Source organism: Solanum tuberosum, unplaced genomic scaffold, assembly GCF_000226075.1.
Source record: "Solanum tuberosum cultivar DM 1-3 516 R44 unplaced genomic scaffold, SolTub_3.0 scf00083, whole genome shotgun sequence".
NCBI lineage: Eukaryota > Viridiplantae > Streptophyta > Magnoliopsida > Solanales > Solanaceae > Solanum > Solanum tuberosum.
The window spans coordinates 1,309,927-1,321,811 of NW_006239015.1; the positions used below are offsets into that span (position 1 = coordinate 1,309,927).

General features: G+C 27.4%; 1 protein-coding gene across 1 annotated transcript; it reads left to right on the forward strand.

The window, feature by feature from the left end:
- The first annotated feature begins 8,862 nt into the window (after window positions 1-8,862).
- Window positions 8,863-10,407, forward strand: LOC107060596 (putative FBD-associated F-box protein At1g61330). Its single transcript, XM_015308635.1, has 3 exons — window positions 8,863-9,741; window positions 9,828-9,992; window positions 10,090-10,407. Exons 1-3 carry the CDS (start codon window positions 8,863-8,865, stop codon window positions 10,405-10,407), a joined length of 1,362 nt encoding a protein of 453 aa, XP_015164121.1.
- Window positions 10,408-11,885: the final 1,478 nt, after the last annotated feature.

Below are 11,885 nucleotides of genomic sequence, written 5' to 3' on the forward strand. Positions count from 1 at the left end.
AGAGAAAGACAAAAGAGAACTGGGCAGGGGAATATTTTTATTATATAATTATAAGTGTATAGGATGAATATATATGTATTTGCATGTGTATATACAATTTTCTCTTGCTTTATACAAACAGAAACGCAACTTATACACTTCTGTGTATAAAGCGAGAGAGGCGAGCACAAAGAGAGTGAGCGAGAGAGGAGAGTGGCGAGCGAGAGTTTGAGGGAGAGAGGTGCTGGCAAATAGTTTGCTACAGGACACAATTAAATCAAAGTGTGATTATACCATTTAATTTGAATTAATAGTTTGCCATTATGTACAATTTTCCCTATATTTTATGACTCCTTAATTTTTAAAATCTAATTTCTTCATACCATATATTTCAAGGATTCTTTAATTATTAGTTCTCTTAATACTTTTTACCATATATTTTAAGACTCTATAATTTTAATACTTATAAAAATATAAAGTAATAGATATATAGAGAGAGAGAGAAAGAGAGAGAGAGAGAGAGAGAGAGAGAGAGATAGATAGATAGATAGATATAATCATATAAATATACACTCTAAATAATAGGGTAAAGAAAAAATGAACTAAATTATGTATGAGAATAACAATACAAAATAAATAATTGTAATGAATTATTTACAATGATATTAAGATGTACATGTGTTGGCATGTTAATCAATAAATTTATATATAAACAGAACAAAATATTAGTTCTTTTTATGAAAGAATATATCTAATAAAACACTTATTTATCTTAGTTTCCATCATAGGTTGGATATCAAATCGCCGATAAAATTAGGCATTGAGTCCCCAAATCATAATGAAAAATTCATAAGTGGTAGATTAATATAAGTTATGGTGGAATGTTAGAGCGCTTCCATCCTCAATCAAATACCGTGAAATATTCTTCAACTACAATGCATAAAAAAAAAGTTTCTACTTAATTTGTAGCATTGATTAAAGAAAAGAAAGCATCCATTTTCAAGATACCTACAAAATCAATGCAAAACAAACCAAATATTATCAATATAATTTTTTGACGTAAAAATATATACAAACAAAAAGGAACTGTTGGTGTATTATGCATTTTATTATTAAAATAAAATATTAAGTGCATATGTTAGTGGGTATAAATTGTGATAGAAGATGATTATTGGTTGTTGTAATTTATATGACCATTAGTTTTTGTAACTTTCATGGTCATTAGTTTCTTGTAATTCATATGACTATTAGTTTCTTGTAACTCATGTAACATCTATCACATTTATTTAACCACATTACTACCCCTTATTCTACCTATTGATTATATGGAAGACTTCTTTCACCTATAAATAGTGGTGTTTCTTCCTTTGTGAAATATCTCAAAAAAGATAGAGAAGTGTGAAATAATATTGTAATGTGTAGTAGTGAAAGAGAGAGTTGAGACATAGAATAATATGCTAAGTCATGAACTATATTCACTATACAAAATAGAAACTAATATGTTGAAGGATGGTGTTCTTATGTGGAGTTGTTGACTCTTCAACTAATCCGGAGTTGCTTGAGTTGTACACGTTATTGGGCTGTTGTATCCTGGAGGGGACAAGTCAAGAGTATTACTGCTGGATTGGTGTAGATTATGCCGCAGTGGACTTGAATCTCCTTAAAGAGAGCGAGATATCCGTGTCTCAGCCTAAAGATTTGTTTATACATTTTTTGTTTATTTTATTTCAACAGTAATTTATTGTATTTTTGGTATATTACACCAACAATTTTAAGGAGATTCATGTTTTTGTTACAGTTTGAAAAGGTGCGGATATCAAGATAGGGATCTCAACATGATTCCGCTTAACGTCCTTCTCTTCAAGAGATGGAAGAGAAGAGGTGTATGGTAAAGTATTTTTCTACTTGCTCAATTCAAGTGGAGAAAAGGTAAAAAAAAAACGTTTTACCTAATATTTCATGAAAAATGTGATACTACTTTTCATGGAAAAAAATGATATTTAAATTCTTAAAATAGTGGGGGTTCATGAAATGAGGAAAAATGTCATTGTAAAAAATGATTTTTGCATCTTTGAGAAAATCACATGTTGTTGTTTGACAATAATGAGATGATTTTTGGCTAATAATGAGAGTTATAAATAAGTTATGAAAAACATCTTGAGTAGCCATTTAACATAAAATATTTTGGGTGAGAAAATTTCACTCTTGAAATGAAAAATACCATAAAACATGTGATGGAATTTTCCTTGTCAAGTGCACATAATATTGAAAAGTTTGTGAGATACAATTTCGTTGGTTGTGTGAGTCTTGCAACTCCTTTTGATTCAATTGAGTGAGAAAGTCGTGACAAATAAAAAAAGGGAGTTTGCTAGCCTAATAAAAATATGAGCTATGTGACTAACAACTTGACTTGATGTTGTGTTTGCAGTAAAAGTACTTTGAAGGTACAAGCAAACTAGATGAGAAAAAAATGGTGTTATTTGTTGGAAGTGAGAAAATAAAATTATATTGCTTGCTTATCTACTATGGAGGTTGAAGTAAAAAAATAAAATTAAGCTTCAACAAGTGAAAAGTGAATTGATTTTACTATATCAAACACTTTATTTTGAGAAATTAATTTTTCTAATTTTGATTTATTATGATAGCATCAATATAATGGTTGAATACAACATCGTTATTATAACGGTAAATTCAGACTCATGAGAAGAAAACATAATATTGTGAGATCATATTGATCACTGGTATACCATCAATATTAATTATGTTAAAATTATTTGTGATAATCTTGTAGATTCATGAATTAAGGCCTTGACAAGATAAAGAGTTTGAAGCACATCGAGGGGGATGAAATTGAAACTAAAATATTCTAAGTTATATATGAGGAAACCCGACCTGGGGACTAGAGATCCTATAACCAAGTTCAATGGGAAGAACGAATCATATGATGACTTGTTGTGAAATGCACTATTATTAATTTTATTCAATCCCTATGATGTGACTGCATTTATCCTATAATGATTTATGGAGGTTGAATTTTTGAACTCTTAATGAAAGCTGTATCTCGTATGAGTGGGGTGTCAAATTATAGGAGTACACTTGACAGTTTTCACATATGTGAGTGTGAAAGTAGGTCGCTTTCTATGAGAATGGGCTTGTTCTCAGAAAACACTCATGAAACCGGGATAGCACAAGGACCGTAATGTGCTGGCTATTAAAGCTTATGTCAACACCTTGATTATTGTGTGTAAGCAGTGAACTTTATTTCCCTTAAGCAGTCATAGTTGATCAAGTCTGAAACCACTACTGACTTTGGAGTAAAGGTTATTGTTTTACTAAGTGAAGGTTCAATGCAGAGCACATCTTCAGCATAATAGTCTCCCTTCAACTAAATTGGTGAACTCTCTTATTTTAATATTAAAATGAGTGGGGGAATGTTGGTGTATTATGCATTTTATTATTAAAATAAAATATTAAGTGCATATGTTAGTGGGTATAAATTGTGGTAGAAGATGATTATTGATTGTTGTAACTTATATGACCATTAGTTCTTGTAACTCTCATGGTCATTAGTTTCTTGTAACTCATATGACCATTAATTTCTTGTAACTCATGTAACATCTAACACATTTATCTACCAACATTACTACCCCTTATTCTACCTATTGATTATATGGAAGACTTCTTCACCTATAAATAGTTGTGTTTCTTCCTTTGTGAAATATCTCCAAAAGTTGAAGTGTGAAATAATATTGTAATGTGTAGTAGTGAAAGAGAGAGTTGAGACATAGAAAAATATTTTAAGTCTTCAACTATATTCATTATACAAAAGAGAAAACTTATATGTTGAAGGAAGATGCTCTTATGTGGAGCTTTTGACTCTTCAACTAATCCGAAGTTTCTTGAGTTGTACACATTGTTGGGCTTTTGTATCCGGGAGGGGACAAGTCAAGAGTATTACTGCTGAATCGGTGTAGATTATACCGATGTGGACTTGAATCTCCTTAAAGAGAGCGAGATATCCGTGCCTCAGCCTAAAGATTTGTTTATACATTTTTTGTTCATTTTATTTCAACTGTAATTTTTTGTATTTGTGGTATATTACACCAACAGAAACAATCTAAAACAAAAAAAAAGGGCCACATTCATTTTTGAGTGCTTTACAGACTTTATTTTTAGTCCAATACTATCTCCTTGTAATATTTCGTTAAATCATTATAATACGTAGTATATGGTCTGGAAAGGCATGCTCAAGGTTTTCCACATCAAAAAAAAATTTATATCTATGTATCGTACTAGGGTTATATTATGCAAGAAGAAGATACATATTACACGTAGTTTCTATAAAATAATTATAAGAACGATAATAATGAATGGTTTGATTATATTCTAATTTCTATATATATGTTGTTCAAATACACCTATCTATAGATGTACATTATGATAACTAGAAGTGTTAATAATGAACAAGACATACCTAAATTATATCGACAAAAGTTACATGTTAAAATACCCATAATATTTTAGATTCAATAAAGCAACAAATACTGAGGACGGTATAATCGTCAATCCTTGGGATTCTCTTTGTTTTGTCAAGAATTGTCCCCAAATTCAGAGACTCATTCTTGATGTAAGTATATAAATTAGTATAACTTACCTTTTCTTTCGCTTTACACAAACACAAATGCATTTTATACCAAAATGTATAAAATGGATAATTGTATACCGAAAATGGCTAATTGTATATCGAATCAAATGGCAAAAAAAGGGATGGTTGCTGCGAATTACAATTAAAATAAACTATGGCTATAGCATTTAATTTGAATTAATAGTTTGTTATTTCATACAATTTTGTCAAAAAATTAGTGGCGCTAAGCCCATGCCACGGGCCCAATAACTATTTTTAAAAGGGGAAAGAACACTTATACCCCAAAAAAGTAATAACTTACCTAAATTTCATAATGTAAAGAGTAAATTACATCTTATCCCTACTCCTTTTCTAATTACAATAATCCCTTAAAATTTATACCTTTCGGATACATAAGTCACCATCTGGATATATTAATTCACCACCTGGATACATTAATTCTAATACAAGAAGAATCTTTCTGTTGCGCTAAAAAGGGAATAAAAGTTGAAAATTAATTAAATCGCATAAATTATGCTACGTTTCTTCTTACTCTCAATCATACAGAGGCAAATCCTATCAGAATGAAGAAATTAAAAAATTTCAAATTACTCCCCCATCAATGAAGAAACCTTTCAAATTTGATTAAAAAACTTTTGTCGAAATTTTGGGTAAGCGAGGTGAGTTATGAAGGATACAAAAGTGATGGAACTTGTTGTTGGACAAACGATTTCTTTTTGAATCTTCAAGTTCATCGAAGATCCTTTCAATTTTGATTTAAGAATTATCAAAAAAATTGAGATTCAAGATTCTTTCTTCTCCCAGTTCATCGAAGATCCTTTCAATTTTGATTCAAAATTGTTGAAAATTTTTGATATTCAAAATTCTTCTCCTAGTTTATTGAAGATTCGTCGAAATTTTTGAGAAGATAGATCATGAATATCTTTGCTACTTAGCATTTTACTATTTATATATCTTGTTTAAATTGATAAATATTGTATTTATACTAGATACATTAAATAAATAATTGTATCCCATAAGATGTTAGATTTGAGATCGATATATTACCGTGTGGTAATTGCTATGTAATTGATACATTTAGTATAAATTCAAATTTAAGTATCATATCTAAAAATTAGTGCATGATACATTACTATTTATGTATCTCGTTTAAATTGATAAGTACTGTATTGTTACGGGATACATTAAACATGTAATTGTTCCCCATAAGTTGTTTGGTTTGAGATCGATACATTTAGTATAAATTAATATTTATGTATCATGTTACCAAAATATTTATGTATCATGCCCGTATAATTTGACGTAGCTATGTATCATATACAAAAAAAATAAAATGAATGATAAACAATGATTTAGTTGTAAAATAGTACTGCACATACATAACAAACATATGATACATACCCATATATATAAGTGACTTTTTATCATTCGTTTTGTCCTAATTTTCTCCATGTTTGTGTTGTCATGTCCATGCATGAGTGGTTTATTGAGTCTACATTCTAATCATCTTTCTAACAGTAAAACACTTGTCTTTGTGTATGAAAAATTACCCCAATATTCACATGATTTTCCTGTAAAAAAAAAAGAATTGGAAAAAATAAATAAATAAAGAACTACCTCTTGATTAACTTTAAATCATTAACTGGAGATAGAAAATATTTAAAATTCAAAATAAAGGAGTAATGAAGGTAACTGGTGATACAATAGAGTGATTATAGGAATGAAAAAAGGGGGAAATAGTGGAGTTGGAAGATTGAAAGTTATGGATCTGGAAATAAGAGAATTTGAGAAAAAAGAGAGATTTTTGTATTTTTTAAAAAATGGTAAGGAATAATAGAAAATAGGATAAGAAATGATGTGTAGTTAGGTAATTTTTCCATATTTATGATGTTTTAACTTTTTTTTTTTAGTTATTTGTTGATAGTAAATACTTTTATTTAATAACTTGTAATAATGGAATAATCAATAAAATTATGCAGTTTGACAATCATGCCATGGAAGCATGAAGTTATTTGAATTTCATATATGAGCTTCTGTTTTTCTTAACTGTTGTATTTAAAATTCAAATTCCAAATATTTTTTTCCAAACTCTAGTAATTTTTTTAATGAATTTTTTGATAAGAATATTTTATCCGGAAAAATTAAAAACTGATGGCTTTGGCTTATACAGTAGAACGATTTTTTAAAAAAAATTTAATAGAAAAAAATACATAATTACACAACTTAAGATAACATACTTCTTAAAAATTCTTAGCTTTTGAATTAATTATAAAAATCCCGTTTTTTCCTCCCCTTCTCTCTCTCTTAACATCAAGATACATCACTCCACTTTTATGAGATATATTACAACTTTGTTTGATACATAACTTACGTATCGTTTGCTGTGTATTGAGCAAAGGAGTAATATATCCACGAGTTCTGAAAAATACGAAATTATTGAAATTTGGAAAACTTTCACAATAGAATGTAATTAGCGCCTAATTTATTGAGATTTCTATACTTTATACTTATTTTATTCACACAAACACAACAGCTACTACTTAAAAATAAAGCTCTTATCTTAACAAGTTTATATTAAAAAATTACTTGATGATTTTAAAACATAAAAGGATTAAACATTTTATTTTTCAAAATTTTGCAATGTGTACACCTTTGGTATCTCTATGTTCGTCCTATGAACATAACTTTAAAACACACTTGGCATGCCAATACTGTTATGTTGATATATTTGGAATAATTAGTAAAGCAAAAGCTAATAAAAGTTAAGTATCGTCCTAATAATTAAGATGGGAAATTTTATCAAAATATTAACAGAAATTAAATTGTTATTTTGCATATTGAAATGATTTGAGTAATTAAAATATCTTTAAAAAAACATGTCTTGCGCTTCTTGTGTCTTGTAGTCATAATTAGTCCACTAATAAAAATGACGTTATTGTTGTTGGCTAAGTGAGATTCAGAGCAATACTCCATAAAACTCTCAATTAATGATCAATATCAATAATTGAATATATAGTCAGACTAATAAACTCTTTTGACAATCATACTGTCACTGATTTAATATTTCTTTAACTTTAATCTATTATATATTAATTTAATAGGTTTATCTGATCTTTGCATAGCTTGAAAAATTAGAATATGTAAAATCCTGTAATTAGGATTTACTAAAGTTTCAAAAGATCAAATATATATATATATTTTTTAAAAAGAACAATTAAGAGAAAATCAATATACTATTTGTTGTCTAGACAGAGTTACTACTATTACATGCTTTTAATTTTGTATTTTATCCTACACAAAATAATATATTAGTTTCCATATATATAAGTTATGTCAAAAACATATTAGAGAACTTAATAATGTAACCAAATGCTTTATCAATACTAAAAAGTTGTATAAAATATCAGATACATTATGAGTTATGTAGTTATTAAGAATATGTATTTTTACATTCTGAAGCAAATGCATTATCAGAGATTATTATGAAATATTATGTCAAAATTTTATTTTTTTTACTATATAGTCAGAACTCATAAACAAAATTATTTTATTTTTGATTCATCTGTCAAATCATGTGAATTTTACATTTTAGGTCCTTATCAATTAATTTTGAATGAATGAAACTTAAATTACATTCAAATTTCAAATTCGAAAGAACTAATAATAGCAAATAACATTTATTAAATTATTTTTGTCTTTTATGTTATTTTAAAATTTTGTATTAAACTATAAATTTATTTACTTTTGGGATCTGAATCCAAGAAAAATGTCATTAGATTCTTATCAATTAATTTTGAATGAATGAAACTCATTTTACATTCAAATTTCAAATTTGAAAGAACTAATAATAACTTTTCTTAAATTATTTTTGACTTTTCTGTCATTATAAAATTTGGTATCAAACTGTAAAATATATTTATTTTTGGATTCTGAATCCAAGAAAATTGTCACAAGACAGGGTCTTTCAACATAACTTTTATTTTTTATTTATAAATATACATTGCATTATAAATGAAATTTGATTGTATTTTTATTTTTTTATTTGCTTTCCAAAGTCAAGAAGTATTTTAAAGCAAGTTGTTGAGTGCATTTGCATTTAATATCTCTACAATTCTCCCTCTATAAATACAAATGTTTCTCATACTGTATTCTCATATCTTGAGTTAGTATTTTTTCTTTAATATATACAGTTGTTTTCTGTCATACTATTTTTCTTCTAATCTAGAAGAAAAATAATGATGGAAGCTCCAGGATACAAAAGAAAGCGATTGTCAAATCGTTCTGTTTATCTTCCTAATCATGTGATTGATATGATTTTTACCTTTTTACCTACTAAGGATGTTATTTCTTCTTCTGCCGTAGCTAGTCCATTTTTAAATTCATGGATGTATGCCCGCAATCTGCGTTTTGATAGAATCTTTAAGAGCAATTGTGGTAGGGAAGATATCTCAATAATCAATAAAATCATAAGTGGTCATTTAGGCAAGAAAATTTACAGTTTTCATTTGTACATTCCTGCGCCAAATAGGTACTCACTTTTTCTTCAGGAGTGGATTCAAATTGTTGCATCAAAGGGCCTAGAAGAGCTCGAGATAGATTTATGGTTTACACCTGATAATGAAGATACTTACTATATGCATTCGGATTTTATTGATATTGAAACTCTTCGAAGTGTAAAATTGATCAATTGTGAGTTGCGTTTATCGCCAAACTTAAAAGGCTTACGATTCTTAAAATCGCTTAGTCTAACTAAGGCTCCAATCACACCTCATTTTATTCAAGAGTTGTTTAGAAGTTGTGTGGTACTTGAGTCTTTGTCATTGGCTTTTTGTTCTTCTCCTACTAATGTTACAATCAAAGGTTCGAATCAACTTAGAACTATTTTGATTAGAGGTTGTGGTAACATTTGTTTGATCACTATTGATGATCCCAATATTCACACTTTCCATTATGAGGGTGAGATTGATAAAATCAAGTTGATTGGTCCGACAAGATTTGAAGATGTGATATTCAATCTTGATACTACTACATGGCTTCAGCATATAAGCGGAATGGGTAGTTTGATTGAAATCTTAAGAAACGTGCAAACTCTCTCAATTAACAATATTTTTCTTGAGGTAATATAATAATTTATTTATTTTTATTTTGAAATTTATTTTTATATATTGACAACGTAAATATTTTGTGTGTACACTTTATTTAGGGACTTTCTCCTAGATATATAGATTTTGAATACAAAGATATGGAGTTCTATCTTCCAAATTTGAAGGAGTTGCAAATTGTGCGACATGGACTAACATATGTGAACCCATGGGACATCATAATCTTTGTCAAGAATTGTCCCAATATTGAAAGACTCTTTCTCGATGTAAGTATATTAATTTGAATCTTTTTAATATTTTAATGTTTTTTTAGCTATTGTTAATTATTTGTGAAGTAATTAATAATTAATTAAAATTATGCAGTTTGGTGATTATGCAATGGAAGCAGGAAGATATTGGAATTTTGTGGCAAAGAAAAAGTTTGAGAATTGCCAAATAGAGTTTTCAAAGCTAAAGATCTTAAAGGTGAAAGGATACAAGAAACTTGAGCTGGAAGGGAAATTGGTGAATTTCTTTTTGCTGCGGGCAAAAATTCTGAAGACTTTAATTATAGTTTCAAAGGATAAACATTTAGAAATTAAATCGAACGATGTTGTTGCAGTCTCAAAGATAGTTTCTATTTCTACCTACTATCATCATAGGGACAAAAGCTCTGTATTTCCTAAACATACAATTTTTTGAATGCAGAATTCAAAAAAAAAATCATAGGAAAAGAGTTGGAGAAGACATGTATTTTCTAAGCATCACAAAAGAATATTAGATTTTTATTTATTTCCTATTTTGTTCATCAGTTATGATGCAATGTTGTTTTGGTTGGAGAATATATATTTATTGCTGATTTTAAGTAGTATTTGTAATGTTGAATTTTAATTTGTTTTTTTTTATTACAGTCAAATATGAATTTTGATCAGTATTTTAGAATTTACCTTATATTAATTCTCCTAATATATTTTACTATATTTTAGGACTTCTTGATTTTTAATATATATTTGTCTTTTATCATATATTTTAGAACTCCTTAATTATTAATTTTCCTAATACATCTTATCATATATTTTTGGTCTCTTTAGACTTTAATAATTAATTGTCCTAATCCCTCTTACCATATATTTTTCATCTTACAATATATTTTAAGACTCCTTAATATTTAAAATCTATTTTTTCCTTACCATATATTTCAAGGATTCTTTAATTATTAGTTTTCTTAATATTTCTTACCATATATTTTAAGACTTTGATTTTAAATTTTATAAAAATAATTAAATAATAATTCGAGGAATATAGTAAATAATAATTTTTTTATTGTAAAGTCTTTTAATAAGGGATAATTATAAATGGTTCAAACAACATTTCTAAGGATCTTCATGCTTTTAATGTAGTATAAATTAATCTATATAGATATAAATATTTACACTCTGAATAATAGAGTAAAGGAAAAATGAACTATTATATGAGCATAATTATACGATACAAGTACTTGTACTAAATTATTAACAATTACATTAATGTGTACATGTTTTGTACGTATATTTCACATCAATTAATAAATATAAAATGAAAAAATATTAATAAGCCCTTTCATAAAAGAATATACCTAATAAAATATTTATTTATCTTAGTCTTCTTCATATATATATATATAAGACATCGAAACACTTGTCAGATTTGACATTGAGTCTCTAATCATATTGACAAATTCCTAAGCCGTAAATCAATGTAAGTTGTGATGTAATGATGGAAGTCCCTCCATTCTTAATCATATATCTCGAATTCTTCAACTTCAATGCATTTAAATAATCTTTGTTCATCTAAAATTAATTTGCTTTTTAATTTGCAAATTGATTAAAGAAATTTTTTTATCTAAAATTAATTTGCTTTCAAATCTTTGTTCATCAACGTAACTATGTTTTTTTATATCATTATCGTCACCCATTTTCATGATACCTACAAAATTAAATATTATCAATATAATTTTCTGACGTAAAAATATATTCAAACAAAAAAGAACAATCCATTATAGTACGTAGTATATGGTTTCAAAAAGCATACTCAAGGTTTTCTACCCCATAAAAATTACATCTATATATTCTAATAGGGTTATACTATGCAAGAAGAAGATACATGTTACACGTAGGTTTTATAAAACAATTATAAGAGTG